This window comes from Marmota marmota, unplaced genomic scaffold (assembly GCF_001458135.2).
Source record: "Marmota marmota marmota unplaced genomic scaffold, marMar, whole genome shotgun sequence".
In the NCBI taxonomy this organism is placed as follows: Eukaryota; Metazoa; Chordata; class Mammalia; order Rodentia; family Sciuridae; genus Marmota; species Marmota marmota.
In genome coordinates this window covers 2,955,928-2,982,496 of record NW_025999998.1, presented here as the reverse complement: position 1 = coordinate 2,982,496, position 26,569 = coordinate 2,955,928, and the positions used below count along the sequence as shown (strand labels likewise).

General features: G+C 37.5%; 1 protein-coding gene across 50 annotated transcripts in view; it reads right to left on the bottom strand.

The window, feature by feature from the left end:
- Ptprd (protein tyrosine phosphatase receptor type D) overlaps positions 1 to 26,569 on the bottom strand; it is a 2,156,260-nt gene that overhangs the window by 44,723 nt on the left and 2,084,968 nt on the right. For all 50 annotated transcript variants that reach the window (XM_048806967.1, XM_048806968.1, XM_048806990.1 and 47 more), the window contains 2 exons: positions 12,236 to 12,411; positions 283 to 402 (listed from right to left, as the gene is read on the bottom strand). In XM_048806967.1, coding sequence (XP_048662924.1) covers positions 283 to 402; positions 12,236 to 12,411 — 296 coding nt within the window. The remainder of the gene's footprint in view (positions 1 to 282; positions 403 to 12,235; positions 12,412 to 26,569) is intronic.

Sequence of the window (26,569 nt, the reverse complement as noted above, 5' to 3'; positions counted from 1 at the left end):
AGGTTTGAACATCTGGAGTGCTCCTGTTATATTTTACAGTAACAAGTAGTTCTTCTTCATCTATTCTTCATTTGCTGAAACTTTCCTTCAGAGCACGGGTTTCATATTTACTGATAAATCACTAGACTGGGAGAAAAATTGTTGGGCGATAATGGAAGAATTACTTCATTCTTCACCATTGCCAGTGGGACCAAGATTTAAGTAAAGGCTTAAGATATTTGATTTATCAAAAGAAGTTTTCTTTAAATAATGGGGAGGGAGGAGAAAAGACAAAGAGCAAACCTTGTAAAGTGCAAATGTTCTAACACAGTACGTGGCCAGCTCCACGGTATCGAGCAGTGTCACCTGGACCAGTCCGTGGGTTTCTGTGCCTCTGCTGGGCCAATACTGGTCACACTTCACCTACAAGAAAGAAGTGACGCATTCAGGGCAGAGGCTCATCAATTTCTCCATTAGCTTTACTTTGAGTTGCTGTTGAAGGAAAACAGCTTTTCTGCATTTCATTTTATGTTGATCTTTTTCTGGCATGCATTCTTGTTATCCCAATATATGTAAATTACTGCTCTGATGCCAATATAAACCACATTTTTCAAACTGGTAAGAATATTAAGCAGTAACAGATTCAATTTTCCTGGAGAAAAATAAGTTGCAGATTGTTGCTGAGTAAAATAAGGAGATAGGTATTTGAAACTTCAGAATACTTGGGTAAAAAAATCACAAATTTGTTCTGGGGCAGACGTTATGATTTGCATCAGGACAATTATACTTAGGCATTTAAACTCCATGGAGAGATAGTGTTCATCCATCAAGATTTAAAAGGCACAAGATTTTCATATTTAGCTATCAAAATTTCTAAACAGGCTTATTTTAAAGAAAAATAGAAATAATTTGAAACTCTATCAAAGTATAATAAACAACATAAGCATGTATTTTTTAAAAAATACAAGATAAATGGTATTTGTATCTAAAACAAATTAAACCTGTAATGTCTAGAGGAAATGATCTGTTTCTTAAAAACGGTCTCAGAGGGTCATATACTAGCAATGTAAAGTTTAAATAATTTAAAATTCATTCATTTGAGATGAATAATCTACAATTTCTATGTGAAGTGGAACAAAAGAGTATTCAACTCAATTAGTTTAATACGCAACAAAGAATAATTCCAGGTCTGCAGTAAGCCTCAAATTTACTGAAAATGTCCGCTGGGCATTAAAAAGCATAATAAAAAATGACATACACACCTCTATAGTTTCCGGTAAGGTTATAGATCAGAATATATTTACCCTTTCTATCTCAGATTTAAAAAAAAAATGGAAGTGATTCTTAACTGAAGCCAAATGAAATGCATTTCTCTAGGTAAAGAAAGCTGCTAGAACTCTTTTATATTAGGAAGCACATCATTTACTTGAAAAGGGAGGAACTGAAAACACAATCTTTGGTTTTAAACAAAGGCAATAAGGCATTATGACTACAGATAAGAGAATTTTTTGGTCTGGTGAATAGAATTATTAGGTAATTATTTGCTTTATGTTTAATATAAATATTAGCAGCATTCTGTGTGTAATATTGTAATCTATTTCACAGAGATAGTATCTCCTCTTTCTGTAGATACTGGACCTTCTAAAAAGGCAGAGGTTTTTACCCGCTACACAATTTTCTTGACAAGAAAAAGGAGGAAAACACTTTATTGTACATTTATTCAGTAAGCCAGAAATTGAATTCACAAGATTTGATTCCTGTGCTTTTTTTTCAACCGTGAAACCACACAAACATCACCTTTTTGATGAAAAACAAATAAAAGTGTGACAGTAAAATTAAGAATTTGTGTTTTAATAGAATTAAAAAAATACTTTGCATGCTTCCCAGATGTACAGAATATTATTGTGTTTTTATTTCTCTCTCATGCTCTGACTTAAAGAGAAAAATTACATAAAAAGAAGACAGTTATTCAAGGACAATTAAGGTAGCATGCCCAGGGTTAAACAACTCTATATGCTCTCTGCCCATCTTCTAAGTCCAGGAGGTCACATCTGATATATTTAGCAAAGGCTTCCACTTGAATTGAACCAAAACTACTTAGGTAATAATGGTTCAGGTGGGAAAAATCATAAAAATTAGGCCAAAGGCTTTGTTTTAAACCATGAAATAGATAAACTGCAGAAGACAAAAGCAACTCTGTAGGCCTCATACTGCAATATTCAAGAGGAGGGGAGATATATGCTCAGTTAAAGAATCAAGAGAGAAATTCAAACTCATTATTTAAGTTTCAGCTGGACAGCAATCATTTTAAATCAAAACCAACTGATCAAGTCCTATGAGGACAAATATAACTATGATGTACCCAGAAACATCACGTTAATGCAACAAAATGATCTATAAGGTCAATTCATTGCACTGAACCAAATTCAATATAATTACATTTCAAAGTTAGGAACTGGTTATACTTTGACTGTTTAGTGAGGTAAGACATAGGAGATGAGGAACTGGAAGCCAGCTTTTATATAACCTTTGTAAAAATCACTCCGCTGTTTAATGACTATCTACAAATCTGTTCCATCTGTAAGATGCAAGAAAAGCTGTGGTAATACTACTCACAAACTACTAGAAGTAGGTATTAAACTGTAGCTATGAATGGCTTAGACTCTGACTGTTTTTAGAAGAAATACCAAAAAGTATTACTATAAGGAGTAAATACTCTATAAAAACTTCCAGCTAAATGATAAAACAATTGCTTCCATATGCAACTTAAATAATCTTTTTCTTTACCATAATCAAATGCTTTAACATGTTTCAAAAACAACTTTAAAAATTGGGAACAATCTTATTTTAGCAAAAATATTTAAACATTACCATTTTCAGGGCTGGGGGTGTAGCTTAGTGACAGAGTGCTTACCTAGCATGTGCAAGGCCCTGGGTTCAATCCCCAGTGTGGGCCAAAAAACCAAACCAAACCAAACCAATTAAAAAAAAAACCACAAAAAGAACACACCCCCAAAATTGTCATTTTCCCTCAGAAATATTTTCTGAGGGAGCTTATGAAAAATAAATATTCTAACACATGTAGACACACACATATGGGGTCCTGCAGTGACTCAATACTTCCCCTCCCTGTGTCAGCCTGTACCACACTTATTCCTTCGCCTCATTCTCAAGTGGCGGGCACAGGTTTCATCTGACTTCAGAGGGCTAAACTTGAGGGCTCACATTCACTGGCAAATATTATATTAGGTTTTCATTTCTGAGCACATGTTATACAAATAATTTCTAATTTCAATATTGGATGTGAATATGAGGTATAGTGAGGGGAAAAAAAAAGACACAGAACAATAGAAATGATTTTTTCTAATTAGCTAATGCAAATGAGCTAGCTCTATTTTCCTCTCTCGAAGTATTTTACTCTGACAACTGCACTTCCTTCTCCCACCTCATTCTCCTGAGAGAAAAATCTCACAAGGCATTTCTAGAGAGAATTACTGTTGGCTAGGCTCGGCTTTGTGCACAGAGCTGAGCGTGGGAGATGAAGAATGAAGACTGTTCCCTCTGCGTGTGTAAGAACCAGAAGGCTGCAGTTACTGACTACAAACACAAATTTCTGCCTTTCCTATTTCAAGTTGAGGTGATTATGAGTGGCTTCAGGACTGGCTCACGGAAGATCCGGCAGAATCTCACTGAAGGACCACACAGCTGCTTCTGTATTTACAGAGCCAAAGCCCATTCGTCTCACCTCTAGTATGGGAACAGTATCTCTGGCATTCCAGGCCTATCACAAGGATTTAAAATGAAGCACCCCCAATAACCCACAGGCTAGCACAAATGGGCATTCACCTAGCACTAGCTATTACGGATTTTTTATTCTTATTTTTTGGTGGTTGTTATAAACTACCTATATCATTCTAAATGTGGAAAAAAAAAGAGATGTTGTTAATGTCACAGGTGCAGGGCAAGGTATTAGAGCTGTGGGGATATTGAGGTGAAATGAGACAATCCCTGCCCCCAGTCCATCAATAGTAACAACTAAATATGGCAGTATGTTGGGACCTCCTGCTTCCTTCCAGTGGGCAGTGGTGAAATCCCAAACAACTTCTTTAATCTACATGAGCCCCAGCCTGTTGTGGGAAGAGAATGAATTAAGATTCTGACGTGGAAAGGAGGACAGATGTACCTACTATCCAGGATATACTTTAGAGACACTGCCCAGTAACTTCACTTGAGACTTAAACTGAATGAGACAATTCAGATTTGGGGTTAAATTTAGGAAAGATGTTTCTTTTTATTATTACTGAGAAATCAACTATATGTGGACCTTTCATTTTTGTATAATTATGGAGAGAACAGGTTGACTGTCACTGTTTATGCTATGGGATTAATGCATTTTACATTTTCATGATAAACTATCAAAAGTAAGTTTGATGGAATGATAAAACATATTTAAATGGATTCTGATGAAAATCTTGTCACTGGAAGTACCTGATAGGTATGCTCACTGCTTTGGGGGAAATGCCTATATTCTGGACCATCTTTACTCCCATATGGTTTACTGTAGAAGTGCTGGCACATTTCAGGTACTCAACAAAGGTAGCCAACTCTATAATCAATTATACTGTGGTCTAGGTTGGCTTATTTTTAAATTGCCTAAAACTTTCTGAAAACAATCCCCCTCATTTCGATTTAGTAAAGACTTACTGAGCATGGCAAAGCATCAGAATTCCAATGATAATGAGCCAATTTCTCAGGAGAGTTCTAGCATCATGATACAGATTGAATTTACCACATGGTACTTTGAAAAGCCTGCCTAAGGCCAGATTATTTAGCCACAGAAGGAACTTAAGATAGGTAATAAATAATATGTGGGGTAATACCTGCTAATGAGAGTAATTATAAATCCCTATCAGGTCAGTTTGGGCAGAGTGGTTATTAGGAGCCTTCTCTAAAGGTTGGATAACAAGTATGCTAACATTAGAAAATAGGAATGAATGCTATTCTATGATACCAATTTATGATGATTCATTTAATAAGGGGCATTGTAATAAAAGAAAGTTTTAGAAAATCAATATCTGTCTTGGTGGAAAGCAAAATATATGCTGAGTTGTTAATTTCTACAAGTTACAACTACTCTTCTGGAAGTTAAGACAAAATACTTGACTTTTCACAGAAGGGACACAGATTATCTCAATGTTTCTATTTTTCTTTTTAACAAGTGTCATTCTCTACATTCAACTAATATTTGACTATATCTGTTCTCAAATTGGAAAACAGACTGGGTTGGGTATTTCCCTGTTTCATTTTATCTTCTGTGATCACTGTATAGTGGAGGATCAAGGGACAACTGAATATTTGAAATGAGAGTGATATTAAAGCCTTTGATGACCAGGTAGTTGTAACCTTTCATATATACAAAGTCATCAAGCTGAAAAATATTATTCTTTAAATTATATGTCATGAAACTGCTTATCAGCTCATTAAAACATTCTAAAACTTTTCAAACCATTTATTATTTTTTTAAAGTTATTCTTTTTTGTTTTATGTGTCTGCCAGAAGCTGACATAGGGAGGAGATACCCTGAACTTTCCCAATGACTTCCACCATTACACTGATAGACATTTTGTGTTAGGTGTCCAACACTTTGTTGTAACAAGAAGAGAACTGTATGAAGTACCTCTCTGCAATGGCTGGTAGCATTTGGATATCAGCTCTTCCCACAAAGATTGGGTCCTTAGAGTACTACCTCATCTCTCATTACTCCTGAGTAGCAGTTCAGTACCCCAAGTTGCCCTCCAGCTATCTCTGCTTCTGCCCTGGTCTGCCCAGTAGTTGTTTTTGACTCAGCTACATTCCAGTATCACCATTATCAAGCAGTATCATTAGGTTACTTAGTGCCATGCAAAGACAATTTCTGTAGACCTGTCAGCATAGATGCACTCCAAAACTGTAACCCCTGTGACTCTACTTAAGTGCAAGCCAACTGAATAGCAACTTTGCCTAAAATTCTGCTGAGAGAGGACAGAAAAAAACCATACATGACTGGACACTACACACTGGAAAGCACAGAGACTAATGCACTTCTCAAAACCTCAGAAGTGACCCAATCCAGCTTGGGAGAACTATAGGCATGAGTGCAGAGAGGGAGAGGGCTTCACACAAAGTCATCAGGAACAAAGGTGCAGGTCCTACTCCAGCCCAGCTTTTTACTTAGGTCATGATGCCTCTAACTGGCTTTAATAAGAATGCTTTGAGCCAGAATCTGTAGGCTGTCATTCTCTGTAGAGTAGAGAGGGAAGGAAAAGAGGGAAGAAAACCCAGGAATCAAACAGACAAGAAACTGGTGGGATTCTTTCTCTTTTATCTGACACTACGTCTGCTGACAAGAGAAAACCAAGAGTGTGGAACTTGCTAGATAAGGACCCAAACATCCTTTAGGTTGCCAACATGAACATCATTCTTTCTGTTGCCAGTGTCCTATTTACATTAAGTATCCACCAGTTTCAAAACAATCCCATACATCATGCAGACTCCAAAGGCAATGTTTGTGCTGCCGTTCCTAAAGTTGCTTAAGGAAAAAGCAGTTTCTGTTGCCCTAGATAGGTAGGGCTTTGGGCTGCAGTTTGAGAAATTAAATGTTCAAGGCCTTCGGCGCTTCCAGTTCTATTTGGAAAAGGACACAGACCTGGCATTTGGAAAGCATTTGCTCTCCATTAAACTTACCGAACCTTGACAAACCAGAGAGGCCAAGAATTAGTCTGCCACTGGCCAAGGCTGGGCTTTCCAAAACCGATAACGACAATGAAAACAATAACCCTGCCATTTATAATCTTCAACGTGACTCTGTCAAACTTTAACCCCAAAGGACCTCACAATCTGAAAAGAATCTCAAGATTTGTTTTATAGAAAAAGAAGAAACTGTCTAACCAGAGTCTCCTCTTGTGCTGCCTTTTTGCCTGCAATTGCCCTCTTACCCATGAAACAAAATGTGAATGTGTCTCCACCTCATCCTGACTTTGCAGGGGAAGTAGAGGAGTAAGTGGCTATGATGTCAGAAGTGTTCCACTGGACTTAGGCGAAGTTTTGGTTATTTTAATCCCCTGGAGTATTAACACAGTGAGGTAATACCAGTCCAATCTTTTTTTGGCCTTGACAGCCTCTAAGCTCTATTCATTAGCACAAACAACAAAATTTAGTGATACTTGGACTTTCCCACTCTCTGGCCTAAGAAACAACCAGTGTCGTGATGTGGAGAACATTTGATCTACTCCAGTAATGATGCCATCAACTGGTTTGCGTGATTATTCTCAATTTGGAAATGAAAAGGATTTAGATGTTTTGAAAGCCAAGTATAGAATTCCTAATTTCTAGTCATCCATTTTGAAAACTTGGCCCACAATGCATGACAATTCTAATATTGTCCCATTTGTCGGGTATCAAGATTTATTTCCTCATCCCATACATTTCTAGCATTAAATTCAACCACAATAATAGCTTTGTAAGTCAATCAGTCAGTTTGAAAGACAACATAAGCACCAACAGTTTCAGCAGTCATCAGTGGATGCAGGCTGGCTGGAGAGGACAGTGAGAGACAGACATCCCCTAACTCTGCTAAGCTGTTCATCATCTAACACTCATCCTGCTGCTCCAGAATTTGCCAAGCAGGAGGCTTCCACCTTCCCTCTGTCTTTTGTATTTTAAGATAGGAGACAAAATAGAAGGGAAACTGCCAAAGCAGATAGATGAAGGGGTAAAAAATAAGTGGACAATCAATTAATAGAGTTACTTGGGTCAGGAATCATATGGCAAATTCTTCTTTGGAGACTGTAATTCTTTGGCAGGGGTGTGGGTTTGTGTGTGTGTGTGTGTGGATGTCTGTCAACCTTGTATGTACTCAGCCACCACAAATAATATCCTTGGAGTGGAAATCCCAGGTGTATACAGTTTACTCTCCTTCCAGTCCTCATTTTTTCCAAACATTTTCTTCCCTCTCTGTGGTTGCCCAGACCAATTCATGTGCTTATGGGCATGTTATGAAACATGGAAACAATTAGAGACCGCATTCTAGGGCACAGGAATGACTTGCTCCAGAATCAATGAACTACGCAGAACTTGAGAGGCTTTGGCAATATAGATGGAAACTGTGGAATGAAACCCACTAACAGTATTTTATATCACAGGGTCCACTCTACAACGGCCTGAAATTGGTCTTAAATTGATCTACGTGTTTCAGGCAGGGATCATATTTTACCTTCAAAATCTCTAGATTTTAGACTTATTTTAAAAATCTTATTTCTTTATATACTATAGTGAAACTCATTCAACTTATACTTCTTAAGGTTGAGAACTGAAATGTATACACCGCATAGTAGTCCCAGTTAAGCTGAGGATTCTTTCAAGGCCACAGTTGAGAGAGAGAGAGAGAGTGATGGCATTTGAAAGATAAAGAACTTAAGTTTTCAAGTGATTACCTTAGGTCCCAAACTGCACTACACCCTTGTGAGGGCTTCTTCGACAATTCCATGTTAAGAATTGTCAGTTTCCTAGAAACAGACCACTGAAACTTCTAGCATGTGCTGTTGATCCTCGCAGCCTTTGTGTCTCAGTGAGCTGTTCTAATGTAGGGAGGGCTATAGTAATGCCGACAAACCTCAGGCAGGAAGTGAGCCAGACCAAGACAAAGCAAACAGGTTTTAAGGGGAGAATTTCTTAGCATCATGAAATAAGCAAGATGCAAAACTGAACTGAAAGGATATATGGTGTCAAAAATATATTATGTGTAGTGACAATCATCACATGTCTGGCCCATTTCTGTGTTACTTATGATTTCCCACTGTATTGCTTGAGATATGGTTGTAGTGAAAGTAGCAACGAGAATGTCTTATTTTGGTCTACTTGCAGACAAACAAGTTCCTGTGCCAGGACCTACATTCTGGAGACTGAGTCCAGGGGGAAAGCAAGTACTAAAGAATCCCATGGTTTGAGCTTGTACTGGGAACAGCGGGCAGGATTAGCCATGCGCAGTGGCTCTGTGAGGTAGGTCGGGATTCACTGTTGACCACAAAAAAACAAAAACTCATTACATTTGGGAACAAAAACAATTATTCAGAGGCCAGCTTTAGGGGGAAACTGAAGTTGCAATGGTAAAACAACCAACCTCTAGCAAACAATAACAGTTGATACTTACAGGACACCTTAACAGTTGATACTTACAGGACACCTTGCCACCACATTCCTTATCTCAGCCAATGCTCACACAACCTTTTCATGTAATCCAAAAATGAGAAATGAGACTTTGAGGAGTCAAGTAATAAGCTCATTGTTATATAGCTATAAGGATTAAAACTGCAATCTGAGCTAAGACATCTGACTGTAAAGAACCCCTACTTGGAACTATGTCATTCCTGATGGTGCCCTTCTCTCTGATGGTGTCCCTGTGCAGCCTTCCATGAAACCATGCTGCCTTCCCTTTCCTTTCCCTCTACTCCTCACCCCATATCTATATTCAGCAGGTATCTTGCATATGTATAATTCATAAAAGTGTTAATTAACATGTACTTTTTCATATACTATGGGGTGAATATTATTGTGAGAACCTGAGCCTTAATCTAAATAATTAAATTTCAGTCATTGGAAGGATGGTTTGTTTAAACTACCTGGACTACCTCCCTTTATGGGGGAGACTCCAGGGCAGTTTCTGAGCAGAGCCAGGCAGGTTCAAATGTCTGCTCTGAAGTTGGCTGCTGGGAATTGAGAATTTGCTTGGGTTCCCAGGTCAGCCCACACAACCCATAACGTTCCTAAAATATAGAGCTATATATTTCAGTAACAACTAGCCACTATTTATAACATTGTTTTTATAGTGCAATTCAATCCAAGTTCTTGTTTGAGAGTCTAGAAACGCCTTCCTCTTTCTTCATGTTACTTCAGGGGGAAAAAGCAACGGGACAGGGAAAGGGTGAGGCAGGAGGATGTGAGAGAGGAAGGCAGAAGAGCAGATGAGACAATTGGAGGTACCAGCGCTTTGTTCAAACTCCCAGCGACATTTGGACACTTCTCCCCAAGTGTTCTAGAATGGGGAACAAAGAGCTTGCTGGTGTCAGGGGTCAGGGCTCATTTGTATCTTCAGATTGATGATGACCCAGACTCCCAAACTTCCTGCTGGTTTATGCAGGTCATCTCAAGTTTGGGTACAGGCTGAACCACCACGGAATAAAAATCACAAGACAGCATTTTAATTGGCCTCCTTAGGCCATTTAACAAAGAAGAAAGCTAACTTGCAAGAGCAAAGAGTAATTAATGAAGGGAGCAAACAAAGGTTCATTTAGGAACTTCCAAATAAGTTCCTCTGTCGGAGGGGGTGGGAAAGGTAGTCTGCAACAGAAAGATAAACCGAAGGTATTTAAGTCACAATGCCTTCCGCCAAGAACTGCTCATTACCATCAGATGTTGCAGTGGCAGTGGGGGCAGTCAGAACTAACTTTATTATTAGAAGCAATTAGGGAGAAAAGGGGCAGAATTTCATTTGGTTATTTCAAAACAAGTTTCTGTGCACAGTTTAATGAAGGCCTGCAGTGTCAAGATAAAATGTGTGTTTTACTGAAAACAGCTTTTGCAAATGACTGCTTGTTACCAGCTGGTATCTCTAGGCAGAGCAGACTGGGTAGGATGGATTTACATGCATGCTGTAATAGAATAGTTCAGCTGTCTTAGCTTAACAGAAGAGTCACCAGGCAGTGTGGCCTGATGGTGAAGCATGTGTGTTCTGGAGCCAGAGTGTCTGTCTTCAGTTCATATCTCTGACCCTGGTAGCTGAATGACCTTGGGCGACCTTTTGTAATTTTCTGGGCTTTAGTATACTTGTATGTAATGTGGAATTCAAACTAGTGTTTATCTCAGTTTTATGAAACATCAATGCATTTAACACGTTAGATATTGTTAAAATCATTAACGGTTATATTCAAGCATAAATATTTGGGTCAGAGTTGTTTTTAAAGAAACCACTTGCTATATAGGGATACCCCTGAGTACCAATCAATAATGAATCCATTTATATCATTTGGGGCTTTCATTGGAAACATGAAATATTTGTCATTAGCACTATGGCCATTTTTATATAAGTTCATTTCAGACAGTATTTCAAAATTCTGAAATTTTGAAAAGACTGCATTGCTTTTTAGGTTTATTAAACCAGCCTGTACCATACCTTTTGATTTTCCATGTTTAAGGTAACAGTTGCAGCTTTTTAATATTTTCCTACATGTGAACTTTTCCCTTATCTATCTCCTGGGTGGCCTTTAACTCATCCCTCATGTACAAACCTGGGCTAAGAGACACTTCCAGGGTTGAGCTTAAGCAATCTCAACTGTCAAGTGGGGAACTGAGTTTTGGCTTCCTTCTAAGTATGCTTGTTGAGACTACCATGACCAGAGAGACAGAGCTCTCACCTGTGGCCTCAAACTCCACCTTGATCAATCCCAACTTTCAAGGAGCACACATGTGTCTTCAGTGAGTTTTCAGAGACCCCTTTCCTTCAACTCTCAAAGCTAAAGATTTTCATCAGATGGCAATAAAATTTGCCCATGTAGAGGGGAACAAGGCACACTGCTTGTGCATTATGTCTTCATTTTCCAAATCAATGGCATTTAATCAGTGTGCCATGCACCCTAATATTGGATCCATATGATTAATAAAACTCCTTTTGTGAATCTTAACAAGCAATGACTTGGAAAAGTCTAAACTAGCAAAATGCCCTCAACACATTTATGTGTATTCTTGGCCTTGTGTTAAGCCACATCGTTTTTCTGGCTGCCTTGAATTAATTTATGCTAATTTGAATAATTTAAGTAAGAGCTTCTTTTACAGGGATTTTTAGATTTAGATTGCGAGAAAGAAAAAGTGGAAAATTTTGCGAAGTATATACCAGTGGGATTCTCCCCCAAACCTCTGGGTTCTCATTCAATATGAGTTTTAAGAAGAGATTCAAGATGATTTTAGTTGGTCAAACCAAGCTGTCTATGAGCTTGAATGCTACTTTTTTCCTTTTAGCAACCACAAACATCCTAACATGGTAGAATTTCCTTTTTGAAATTCTATGGGTTTTAAAGAAGAGCTTAATCAGAGTTGTTGATACTCATTCACAATTAGTATCTGTCAGAAAATGTTCAGCCTTAGGTTGGATTCTGAACAGAATAAAACAGGCAACACAGAAGCTCTCAGAGGGAAGACCCTGAGGAGGTGCACAATTTGTTCTTACCCTGGATCTTTCTTCTAGCTTTGTCATCATGACAACGGTGGCACTCCGCTGCTCCCATATCATTCTCCAAAAGTCCCCAAATGTTTCAGGAAGGGATCCCTGTGTGGCGATGTAGGCGTTTTGCTTCCTATAGCCATCTATGTAGTTGGCATTCACATAGTCACTTCCTGGGATGCCTGTAAAACAAGGAATGTCATTCAACTAGGTGAACATATCGCCCAGGGGGAATGACCTGGGTATCACCTAATGGCAATGCTATATTAGCACTCCATATTATTCTAGAGGAGTCACAATATATTGAACTTTGGGTTTTAAGCAAGATTAAAAATAGGTCTTATCAAGGACATCATGTTAAAAAAATGCAATGTTCAAGGTATTTATAATATGGCAAGGTAGATTACCAAAGAAAGAGAAATACAATAGATGGCCCACAGGATGCGTTTTATCTCCAAGGCTCTCTGTTTTTCCTTCTTTCCAAGCAAAAAGTAGTTGGCAGCCAGGTAAGGTGGCTCGTGCCTATAATCACAGCTACTGTGAGGCTGAGACAGAACTGAAAGTTTAAGGACATCCTCAGCAACTCAGGGAGACCTTGTCTCAAAAAATAAAGAGAATTTGGAGATATAGTTCAGTGGTAGATAGGTCCAATCTTCAGTACAATGAAAAAAAAAGTTCACAAAGGACAATAAACAATCTGGTCACATTTCTTACTCATGTTCTTTCCCATTTCCACACAATAATTAAATAAAGGAATGTCTGAATTGGAAAAAGCAAAAATAGGGTGGCACATGTCACAATAACAAAACATTTGCTGAAGATTTAGCTAAGAGGTAACTCATATGTAAACTCTTCTAGTCCTCACAGCAATATGCACAAAGTCCTGATATGATTATCCTTTCATAAAGGAGGAAACAGGTATACATAAGGTAAGAAAAAAAAAACTTGGCCAAGTTGCCTACATTGGTGAAGTCAAGTTTAATCACAGGCAGTCCATGGGCTTGTCTGCCTCAAACCTCTAGTGAGCACTGCTTCTCATTCAACTCTCCTGGGGTTAGGAAGTAGCACATGAACCTGTCTTTGGGTTAGGACAATTGCCTCCTAAATGACTCACTTTGACTTTTGTCTTTCTCCATCTGACATGAGAGCAGTTTCTAAAAACATACTTGAGATATTGTAACTTCTCTTCCTCAACCCCAACAATGGCTTTCCCTTATACCCCAAATAAAATCCAAACTTTCAACCCTGCCTACAATGCCCTGGGCTTCTCCAGATGCATCTAATTTCACTCCGCTTCTATATTCTAGGCCCTGACCTGCTTCAGTTGTCAGAAAACATCATTCTTCCACCTTCTCGCCATCTATTCCCTACAACACGCTGTCTCCTTCCCTTCTTCAAGCAGCCTCCATCCAGACCTGCCCTGAGCCCCCAAGACCTCAGAACTCCCGTAACAACCCTTCATGCCACTATTACAGGTAATAAATCCTTAACTGCCAGTTAACTAGCTTACCACATGTTTTGATCACTATACCATCTCTTTTATTCATCCTTTCTACCTCTCATGACAAGAAAAGAATAACTTGCACAGGTCCAACATTTAGCAAATAGAGAGCTGTACTTCAATGCATGTATTCTGGTTTGAAGTCTAACTTTTCTTTAGCATAATACCTTTAACAGGATATGGACAAAATTGGGATGCTTCTATAGAGAATGACTAGAGTTACTAAGGAAATCAAAACCGTTCGACGAGAGAAAGGAATGCACATGAAAACAGCACAGGAAAAATTAGGAGTTGGGGATAAGAACAGCCAGAGACATCAAAAGATAAGTTCAGATGTACTCTGTGGAGACTCAACTTTTCAATTATAGAGGAAATAACTATAGAGGAAGGAATTTCAACTCCAACAAAGCATTTTCAAATAATCTGAATTTTAAAAAAGGGGCTGGGTTTCCTTGGGAGGTAATGCCTTTTCTATCCCTGGAGAGGAAGAAGCACTTCTCAGGGAATCAGCATGTGATGAAAGGAAGCCTAGAACCCACGCTTTGTTCTTTCTAGCCCTGGGAAAATACAAGTCTTGGAATTATGGGAAAATATTTTTTTTCTTTATAATGGAACATGTGTTCCCAAGCTAAAAATTGTTATATTTCACTGATTGCCACTTGCAATTACTTTGACTGCTTTCCTGATTCCACTTGTAAAACTGATCCTCTCAAGAAAAGTAATGAAAATCAGATGGAAACTACTGCACTCTGAGATGAACACATGGATATGGAATACCACCAGCATTAGCTGAAAAGCCTTTTGAGCAAAAACTGAAACGCACGGTTGGTTGTAACATTATTCATCAATTATAGCTACTCAAGAAGCAGTTGGGGTTCTGGCAGCCCTTTGTTGATAAAGATCCTATTCCTCCCCAACACCAAATTACTATAGATTCAAAGCACAGTTTAAATAAAATCCTCAGATTACAGCCACTGGGAAGTGCACGCATCTCACATGTCCACAGGATTTGATTCTGAGCCAAGAATGAATCCACTTTATAAAACAGGGAAAGTCTACTTTCAATATTTTAATTTTGCAGTTAATAATACTAAAGAATTGACTGGGGAAAAAAAGGATTCTGTCTAAGGGCATGTCTCAGTTGTCAACATACAAAAAACTTTTTTTCCAAGAAAATTCAGAATAAAGAAATATGGGTTAAATGACTCAGAAAAGTATCAACTGGGCACAAGGCCATTTTCCCCTTATCAATGTTAACAAATGTCTCTGAAAAACGCATCTGGGGCCAAGGAGGAGGTACAAAGAGAGACTCATCTCTAAAGGAAGGAAATCAAACACACCCAATCCTCTTTGCATACATTTTTATCAGTTATTATGTACTGAATTTTGTTTTGATGTGCTGCTCAAGTTTGAATAATAAAATTTTTTGAGGGGGGATAGGTTGATACTGAATAATGGCCATACTTGCTAGGGTTAAGAATTTAAAGGTTCAATCCCCAAATGACTAAGCACCTGGGATCAATACTGTACCTCCAAATGCTTTAAGGATTTAGGACTTGATATTTTGAAAGGAAGAAAATTTGAAATAAAAACATTCAATACCCAGTGGAGCTAATTATTAGGCTAATGTTTACATCTTGACAATAATGCTGAAGCTCCACTTAATTTTGGCACTTGTCTATAAGGAGGTAATACCTATCATGAAAGCCTCCTTCTGGCAAATTCTTTTATCCACTCTGGCAGAAAGACAATTTAGGCAAATTTGCTCCCATAGTCCTTTGCAAGGTGAAGATGAGATATGGCTCTAAGATCTATTGACTCCTGTATACATACAACCCAACATAACAAGCTGTGCAGAGAGATGAATGAGAAAATATTTTGGGAAGGGTGGAGGCTTGTCCTTCTAAAAATATTAACCCCAGATTGGAAGCTAAAGTTAAACAGCAGTCTGTTTCAAGTAGACGAGACCCCAGTTTTCAATGTGACATATTTAGAAAGGTTTTTCAACAAAGCTTGTGAAAGTACACAATATGCTGGCTTTCTGAATGTTTTGGTGCCATGAAACGCTTCTTCAGACTCTTGATGAGGGTGCTTTTTGCTGGTAGGCTTGATCAACACAATTCTTTCCCGTTTTTGGGGGGTGACCTTCTCCAAGCAATACATATTTGTTTATTTAATTTTCAATTCCCTGCTTTCTCCAGAAAATGATTTGCATCTGCTAATGCAACACTAATCAGAGTGTACTCTTAATATAAGTGTGTGAGAATTAATTGAACTGCTTCGGGGCTCTGATAGATGGAGCCTAACTTGAAATACAGTGCTGGAAGAATATAGAATTACGATAATTTAGCTGACTGCCTTTCTTTCTTGGAGTCAAGGAGACCTTCTTCTAACTCTACTAACAGTGTTTGGCTTGGGAATTTTTTTTTCCTTTTAGTTTTCAGTGGGGGAGGAGTTATAAAAACAACAGGGATATGACAAAGATGTTCACCTTCTGCTAGTCACATTCATAATCTTAGGACACACTGGCTCCACTGTAGGATCTGACTCCTGCAGTCTCTTGGTCTTAACGTCTTGTTCAAAAAGAGCAGCTCTGATCCAAAACCTGTCCATTTCTATGGCTTGACTACATTTATAAGTAGGTTTTCATATGTATGGTTTCAAATACATTCTCTAATTAATAACAGGTAACTGTTCTAACACCATCCATGTTTATCATTCTAGTCGACCTGGACTAATGGCATATTATATCAATATGACCCATTCCTGTGTTATATTTTATCAGTTTATAGACTGTTCTTTATTGGGGCACTTTAAGCCATTACTGACATGCTTTACCTTGAGTCTGTGTGTTGGGGTAACTAAACTTGGAGCTGTAAACTTGAGCTTTTAAAACTAACAGAGCCAGTGATGAGGTGATGGCTGGGTAGAGCTGTGCTTTAGTGTTCTTCATGCATAGCAAACACCTATTCAAACAGAATTAGGCAAGTTGTAGGCTCTCCTTCTATTTGTTGGCAATTGCTAGTTAAAGTTTTCAGGGAAAAAACTTTGTCATGGACTTGTGACTTAACCATATTCTCAGTGGTCTGCCAAACTTTGGCAACTTTACTGTGAGTCCCAAGTCCAAGGACAATACCCTTTTTCTTCATCCAAATATAAGATTAACAAGTCAGCCCCCCCCCACCATGACATTGTTTTTGCATGTGTTTGAATATTACCAGGAAAGGGACTACTCGAAAATATAAAGGTATTCTGTTTGAAAGAGTATTTGTGATGAATAATTTGGTATTGAAGAATACTTTAAAATCTTGAAACCATGTTACAATGTCAAAGGATATGCCACCTGAGTTGTTTTGTCAGGTCAGGGTAAAAACAAGAGTATTTTTTCCTACTAATCTGAGAAGGATTAATTGCTATTCAAATTGTTATGAATTAGATTTTCTGGACAGAATTTGGCTTGAAAAGATTTGTTAAAAGAGTGTTTGCTATTATAAAAGGTTTATAATAAATACTTATGTCTTGATGTTAGGTAAAAAAGCATTCCCCAAATAGTACATAAATTATTTTGTTAATGTGAAATTAAGTAATCATAAGAAGAATGTTCACACTTTCAAATTGCACGATGTAGGGGAAATCCTGTGTGCCTTTTAGAGAGTCCTGGAACAATCCTAAGCTCTTGTTAAGAATTTAGAAGTTGATCAAGAAACTGGGACCCATGTCCAGGGCTGCTGGGTGTTTGTTCTTTGACATTTAACCACTCAACTGGTCCAGATCAGTGATTGCTTATCTGCTAAGAAAGGAATGTTGGACAAATGGACTCAAGTCCTTTTGAGTTCTAAAATAAGATGCCTCTCCATGGTATTCTTAACCTGTGTGGATTTGGAAATTTCTATGAAGTTATTTTAAGATAAATAGAGTCTTTGTATCTCTCAGATTAGGTAGGAACACACTCTGATGCTCTTTCAAGCTGATTCCTATCGCTTCTACCTCTGATGTGCTGAGATGAGAGTTTTCAGTGAGATTGATCCTTCAAAATCTTGATTGGAACCTGGTGGGGTAAAAACTCAACAATTTAAAAAACAAGAGGAAATGGTGGTGCAAGGCTGGCGGGTGGTCTCTTTGTGGAAAGAAGCCCTCCTTGGCGTTCAGGAGGTGAGAATGAGTCCAAGGCAGTCTTGGAAGGAAGGTGGACTCCATCATGGCTACAGTAATGAACTGATTGCACAGGAGAGATGGAGAGGGCACTCTGCTGAATGCCTTACTGGGGTCCACCTTACACTGTGGCTGATAAACCTAAGTATATTTATTTCCTTTAAGTTCTACAAATCCTTAATGAGGTGAAGTTTATGTCAAAAAGAAACTGTTCTTTGGTAAACCAGTTTTTTCCCTGTTGTAAGACAGAAGGACTTGTGACCCAAATCAACACAAAAGCCACCTTTTATTTGGTAACTCACATCTCCTCCTCCTTCCCTACAAACAAAAACCCTAACAATAATGAATAGCTGGTTAAAACCCAGACTGCAATTTTTACAACCCATAATGCAGAAGAAATTTACTTTGCTGATAACAGCTAACTCAAGAAACAGAAAATAGAAAAACAAAATTCAATAATAATTTAAGAGTAAATTAATTTAATTTCAAAAGACTCAGGCCTTCTTTCCCTTGCACCACGGCAGTCACCCATGGCTGCATCAGAATTGGCAAAATGAAAGATTTTCTTTGCAACACATCAGAGAAAACAAACCTTTCTTACAAAGACATGGTGCTGCAGTATCCCCTGATGTAACTTCAATTTGGCGAATTAGCCTCCCTGTTTCTACAGAATGCACAGCAATTTTTACAAAAGCATGCCTTGCTCTGTGGGCATGTAGCTCATTACAGTGAACTCATGGGGGACTGGATCACATTCAAAGTACAGGTGAACCCAACGTGCACTTTCTCACTGTTCTGTGTCCTTCTCTGTTTGACTTTCTATACCTTTACACTGCTGAGGTGGCTGGGCTTTGAGGATGGGCAAAGGAAAGGAGGTGGGTAAACGAATTGTCTTTGAATACCCAGCAAGATTAGCTATACATGTTGGAGGATTATGAGCACCTGTGATAGAAAGAACTCATTTCTTATTAAGACTTACATTTTCCTTAAAAAAAAAAAAATCCAAAACCAACCAACCAAACAAACAAAACCCAAGATTTTGAGCCATTGCAGTATACCTTCCAGCCACATCAAAGTTGTGGCCCAATAAGCTTATATTAATAAGGATGCTGTTGTTATAGGGCTCCATCTAGCAATAAGATAGAAACAAGCATGGGATATGCTTCTTGGAGCTGTGTCTATGGGAAACACTCAGATTCGCAATCGTTTCATCACTAATATATAAAACTTCATCATCATCATAACATCCTTAAGTCAACAATCATCATGAGAATCAAGAGTCAATGCACTTGAAATTTCTGGATATTATGACTGATGTAATAAGCAGACATGAAATAAACCCACACATTCCTAAATACTCTATTGATGAAAAGTAATTCTAAATCTGGAAGGCTCCTTTCCAGCTTCTATATTTAAAAAAGAAAAAAAAATAGCAGAGCAGATAAAATTAATTATTTTACAGCTTTCCAGCAATCTACAAGCTGTGCATGTGTTCAAACAGAGCCATACCACAGATGATGTTGGCTTTTCTACAGCCTCAGAGAAGTGTAGATGCATTATAGTAATCTGCATAGGTGGATAATAAAAATGAAAAAGATTCCATTCAACTGAAGGCAACAGAGATAAAAATAAACTCATTTCCAGAGCTTTCTGATTTAGTCTTCAATGAGCTCCTTAGAAAAAGAATAAAAAAATCAAAACAATAACAACAACAAAATAATATAACTAGCCATCTCTTTAAATTATTCTCTTCTTTCTGGATTCTATGGTAAGGGAGGAGATGGGGAATAACATCTCCACCCACTTGTTCGACAACATGAAGGAGAAAGATGCCACTCAAACAGCTCTAATTAGATTGTTTTTACAAAGACTGCAAGCACCCTGTGAAATTGTTCTAAATTTCCAAGGCTAATTCCCATCTTGCTTGCTACTTAAGACAAATTAAGCTATAAAAATATGTCCATTCACTTCTCCTGAAGAAGAGAGTTACTTTTATGTATTATAAAAAAACTGAAATGAAAGGATTAAGCTGTGTCACACTTGTAAACAATTAATTTGAAAAGTGAAAGACCGAAATTGTGAAGCCCTCCAAAATCAATGACTGAGGTTCTGAACAATGTGAGAAAAATGAACTCTGTCAATAACCAGATGAGATTTATAAAAATAAGGATTTTTTTTAAAAAAATGGGGTATATATTTTAACACACTTCCCTCAATACTTTAAATAGAATTTCAAGAGCAGAATAAAACAAACACCACACACCCCACAAACTATTCACAAGTGATTAGGAGGGAGGAAGAGAGGGAAGAAACCAGGAGGAGGAAAAAGGGGTCATTCTTTACTGAGGTGATGTGGGAAAGGACACAAAGCAACTATCAAAGGAATTCTATACTCAGGCAAATATTTTTAATTCTTTGATGGCAGGGCTTCATGTAGAAAGTTTATATTCACTATAATTAACATTCTATTAGAAAATGTCGGGTAGATTGTTATTTACTTATTTTCCTGGGGTATTTTTGTTTTGGAAAAATACATCAGATCACTAGATATGGTCTGGGGGTGGGGAAGTGAAGCTATTTCACAATCATGGATATGAGATGCAATTGCAGAATATGTTAACATGTGCTGACAGCTGTTTTAAATGAATCGGCATAGACTTTCTGGGCCCCATGGAAGAGTGGATACAACACAGCTGAAACGCAGGCTCCAGCGCAGTGACAAATGTCGAATTCACACAACAGTGGAACATCAGTAGTTTCTAGTCCTGACTTCTTTAATTAGATTTATCTTAGGGGTAGTGATTTCCTGTGAGATGTTTTCTCATTTTAAAGGTGCTAAATTGCCCATCTCACAAATAATCAAGTTGCTGCAACATCATCTATGTTATTTACACTTGGATTTTTTTTTGAATTGCTATTATGCAAATCCAACAGCAGATGATCTATTCTGAATTTCCATTTAAAATAACACATTCTTCCCCCTGTTGAAATTTGTAATGTTATTATGGGTCTGGTTTCCATTTATCAAGCACTAATATTTTCTTTTGCTTCGTGGAGTACTCCAAATATATGCAGTTTTCTCATTTGGGTATTGTTAATTTTTCCATAGATCATATGGAAAAGAAATCCCATCTGAGGATAAAAGGACCCATCTATATAGTAGTAATAAAATTCATAACACTAATGATGAGTTTAATAGTTACCAATATGTATCAGGCATTTCCTTGGTGCCACTCTTGTGAGGGTTTTATATACATTTATTCCTTCTAGTAACTCTAGGAGGTAGATATTGTTAAGGATCCCATTACACAGATTAAGACACAATAACCCATGTAAGCAAGCTCTTCAGAAGCAAGAGCAGCCTAGGAAGCATTAATAGGAAAGAAGTTCTTGAGTAGGAGATAAGCCCTCTTCAGAAGGCACTCATCAAAGAGATGAAGTGAATATGTTTATATTTTGAAGTTTTAAATATATGCACCCACCCAAGAGAAAAATTAAAACAGACTGCTAGGGTCTGAATGTATCTCACAAAATTTACATACTGAAACATAATTGCTAATGTGATAATGTTGAGAGGTGGAAACATTAGGAAGTGATTAAATCATGATGTCAGAGCCCTCAGGGATAGGATTAGGGTCCTCAGAAAAAGCTGGAAGGATTGGGTTTCCAACCCTCCTGCCACCCAAGGGCACGTGTCCCCTACTCTGGAGGATGTGTTAGCAAGGTACCATTTTAAAACAGAGAGACCAGGCCCTCAACAGACTTAAAACCTACTAGCACTTTGGTCCTGGACGTGACAGACTCCAGAAATATGAGAAATTTCTTGTTTCTGTATTACCCAATTTTTGGCAGCTTTTTATAACAGCACAAACAGGTATAGACTCAATCCCATATATTATCAAGCATTTGTTTAAAAAAAATCAAATAAATAAGCAGTGCTAAGAAAAACACATATATCATTCTGGGGCTTATTATTTATCATTTCTGAATCTCTCATAGATCCAACTATTTATACCTGTTTTGGTGAGAGTCACACACCAGCCAATAAACCTGTTTAGAATAAACCCACTGGTTTAAGTGTGTATGTGTGTGTGGGTGGGAGGGGTGTTTGTAGAAGGAGCCAATTCCTTGATGTCTATGATTTACTATTTGTCTTTTGAGCTGAGGATTTAGAATAAACATTCAACATTTCAGAGATAGCTGGAAGGGTGGTATGCAACCTAGATTTCTGAGGAAACAGAATAAAAGAAGTCAGGAGTTTCTAAACTGGAGAATGGGCTTGCAGAGACTTGAGTGTCCACAAATTCCCTGAAATGAGTGTGCAAATACAGTGTGTGAGTACCCTTTGTTTTCAAGAGGGATTTAAAATGTTTGTCAAATTCATAATGGATCCAACTCTTCCAAAGAGTTATTGTCAACTGCATCAAGTGACATGCCAAAGTCATACAGCTGCTTAAATTAGGATTTAGTTTCCAATTTCCCATCTTCTTATCCAGCATTCTTCCCAATATACCTTAAATTGAGTTAGGTATGACATACAGACACAGCCATCAAATCTGAGAAAGGGACTGTTGGCCTAAATCTTGTACTGGGGAGAACAGCAGCCTTGAATCTAACCAACTACCATTTGGGCTCTGCCACGTCTAGCTATTGATCTTAAAAGTTCTTTAACTTTGTTTTATGTTCCAGTTTCCTCATCTGTAAATTCTGATGGTAATAATTAGACTTAATGTTGTTTTGAACAGGGTAGGTAATGCATATAAAATCTATGACAGGTATCTACCATACAATAGCTACCCATGCTTGCCGAATTGAAAAGTAGCACTTTAATTTTGCTTGATATTTAGACTTGACCAACAACTTAAAAAAAATCATGCCAATATGGCTTTTCAAGTGAAATGTTAATTATAATCCTACTAAGGAAAATAAAGCACTGGCAGCCATGAATATTATTTATATTTTAGAACAAAAACCTCTTTTTTAAAAAACCTAGAACTGCAATAATTAATTTTTGCTAGTTATAAGGCATTACAATAAATAACCTTCCACTTATTGATATTTCTGGGTTTATGAGAAATTAGAGAAGTATATGAAGGCAGTTGAGGTGAGCAGATCACCTAGAGTCAGGTAGAGATGCACTTGTACTTATTTGCTGTGCTGTGACTCTGATGCATTTAGATCACTGATGTTCCCATATTGTGTCAGTATATCAGATTACTCATATGATAAAACAAAGTGAAATTACAAAATGTAATGTCTGCATTAGCCATAGGGGGCTAATGTCAAATGATAAGGCTGGGCTTTTAGATCCATACTAACTGGCTTAGGCATAGTCTACCCTCTGTCAGTGGATAGAGTACAGGCATCCTCTATCAGTGGGAAAGCTTCCTTTTTGGTGTGGGTCAGTGGAGGAATCAGAAGATCTGGATTCTAATGTGAGCTACGTTATTTATTTGTGGAACAACTCTGGGCTCATTTTCTGAGCTTCAGTTTTCTTGTCTCGAATGGGTACTTTTTTATCAAGTAATATATTTATGCCACTACCTCATTAGGTTGCTGTATTCTATAAATAAATAACTGATACAAAAACTACATGAGACAAACTCTTAGAATTCAGGAATAAAGAGATTAGTGATAATCATAAAGTCAAGATTACCTAGCTAGTTAGTGACAGAGGTATGCCCCAAACTCAGATTTCCTTGTTCTTCATCTTTTCATTTGTCTCTTTTCCTGCTTTAATAAAAGTATACTTTATGAACAATTTTGGATTATGAGATTAACATATTATATTTTGTGATTGTGCATACATCAGTATTAGCTTCCCTTTAATCTTTATTTGAAAATATTTATTCTTAAACCATTAAAATAACTCTTATTACCTCTCTTATTTAGGAATTACTATTTTATCTTAAGAACTGCTTAAACATGGAGGGTATCCCTGTGGTAATTGGATTTGTCAAAAATGCAATTGAGTTTCTACAGTGATTATAATTCAACAATTGAAAGGCTTTTGTATTTAGAACTCTCTTGAATTCATTCCGAATTTTTCTCAGCATAAATAAAATGAGTGTGATTTGGAAACATGTCATGAAATGTCACTGCTTTCAAGAAGTTCAATGAGTACGTTGGTGCCCACACACAATTCCCAATTTTGTATATTTTTCCCCCTGTCATCTTCTCAATTGAAGTAAAGTAAAAGTTTGCTCTATTAAGCAAAGACAAAGACAACATGAATCGCCGCAGCCAATTCTAGTGTTTTCTCTAGTATCTGTCAGATCACTCTGCAGTATAATAAGGAGAGAGAGGCTAGCTCTATTGGAAGAATTACTAAAATGCCCAAATTAAGGCCCTCAACCAAAGTCATTTCAGTCAGTGACACAGGTGGAACCCATTACATGTTACAAATTGTGCATGAAGTCACTTAACATTTTAATACACTCAAAAAATCTGGTCCTGGGCTAGCAAACCTGTCCATCCAGGAGAGGGTTCAGGTAGTGGTCATGTGGTTCCAGTCGCCATCATTCTGTCTTTGGGGTCTGGGATATAGAATGATTGACTGTACACTTAAATACCTACTGTTTAGGGCTTAGTTGAAGACAAAGTGCTGTTCATGGTTGTAATCTAGATTAAAGCTTTCTGTGCAGCCCATAAACTTCAATTAAATGCTCTAACCTTTTGTGTAACACTTCAAATTGAAAGACTTTTGGTTTCTAGGTCAGCTCTAGATTTTGGGTATATTTGCGGGCATAGAGCTATAAAAAGGCGGGTTCTAGTCTGATTCAAGTGCTTTTGCTTCTATATTGTAAAAATAGCATATGAATAAAATGAGCATACGTTTCCAACTATCATAATAAAGGTTCAAGGAGGTTCTTTTTTTTTTATTATTCTTCAATACACTTCGTGGTTCAGATGTGGAAAATAACAGGTTAAGAAAAATAATGACAAAGTGCCAAAAATATAGGGAGCTAGTAGTACTGAGTGACCTAATTCTGAGTGGAAATAACATTATAATACAGCAAAGGCTGAGTGACAAGTTCTCTCCATGCCAAATTCATTCTCATCTTACATTCGTCTATTTTATTTCTATAATTTTCCTTACTTTGCTAATGAAAAAAATGATTTCTCTGTGACTTGGTTTTGCTTTACATTTACTATGGAAATAATTGAAGAGACCTGAGATGATAAATTGTTATTATTTTTTATATTTTAAAATGAGAAATATGCATATAAAACGTAAACCCTCTACATATACTAATTATAGTTTCTAAACAACCTGAAAATAAGAAATTACCTATTTGACACTACCCTGCCTAAACTAGCATTGCTGCCTAAACTAGCATTGGTGAAACTTGATGAACTTAATCCAGGATGAGAGATTTTAACTCTTGAACACCTAGTATATTTGATCAACTAAAAAAGGGCCTATAACATTTTCCGCAATCAAAAGTAAATTGTGAGAATTTTAAAAGCCTATTTATACCACACAACACCCTTTTGAGGATAGGAGACAGCAGATATGAACCTGCTCAAATGCTGAAAGATTATTTCTTGCTCTCCCAAATCTGAAAATAAATGTATCATTGCCTTGGTGTTTATTAGGAAAGCTTTGAAGCAGAGTCCCGCTTTCAAATTAATCTTGGACACTAAGGAGGCAGGCAGGACTTGGTCAGAGCTATGAGATAAGGTGGAAGTCAACATCGTTTTTGGAAGCAAAAAACAAAAAGGGAAAGATACATGAACAAAAATAGGTGAAAATGTCCAAAATGTGAAGTCCTGAGAAGAGCTGGGTCTGAAGCTAGTATTATTCCATGTTTTATAAGACATCAGCAAACTAAGCAGTGAGCCTACCCGTTGAAGAGGACACAAAGCCCTTGAGGAACCAGTGGGGATGAGCATGGTTATGAGATAGGTGGTAGCCCTGGCTGGCTACGTGATACACAGAAGGGTTTGAATGGCATGACAAACTGTTTTTGTAAGGACTTTTCAATCCAATGTGCTACTATAACCCCAAAGACTAAGAAAATGCTGAATATTAAGCAAGGACTCCTAAAATGTTCGACTATGGCATGGGAAAGGGGTTTACTACTAGAAAAAGGTGAGTGAAAACTACTCTCTCCATGCATTCTGAAGGAGAGCTAGGTATGTTTCAGGAGTAATCCTCAATTAATCATTCTCTCTAGAATATACTTCCACTGCAGCTTTGAGAGACAGATTACCAAGCAGTCCACAAATTAGACACACCAAACATTTCCAATGTACTTAATTTATATTAATTACATCACCAACTCCTAAACTTCAAACTTTCCCCAGTGGATATCCAAATTTATTTAAAAATAATCAATCCTCTCTCCCTCTTTAAGTAGCCAGTTCATTTATGGGCCCCTTCTGACAATCCTCTATTCATTCATACCCTTCAACAGCCATCAGTAAACAAGCCAAGCCCAATTTGCTTCCCCTATAATAACATCAATTACAGTATCAAGTCTGGGGTGGAAGTAATAAGGTAATGAGGGATGGTGCTCTTGTGTCATGGTATCAGTGAGACTGTGCATCTGTAAGAGATGTATTTGTATAGGAAAGAGTGAGAACAAACTGTATATGAATCTTAGGTAAGTAATTTCCTACATGGCTAATAACTTAGCTAAACCTAAATTCTCATGTATGTATTTAAGTCCCCCAAAATAACA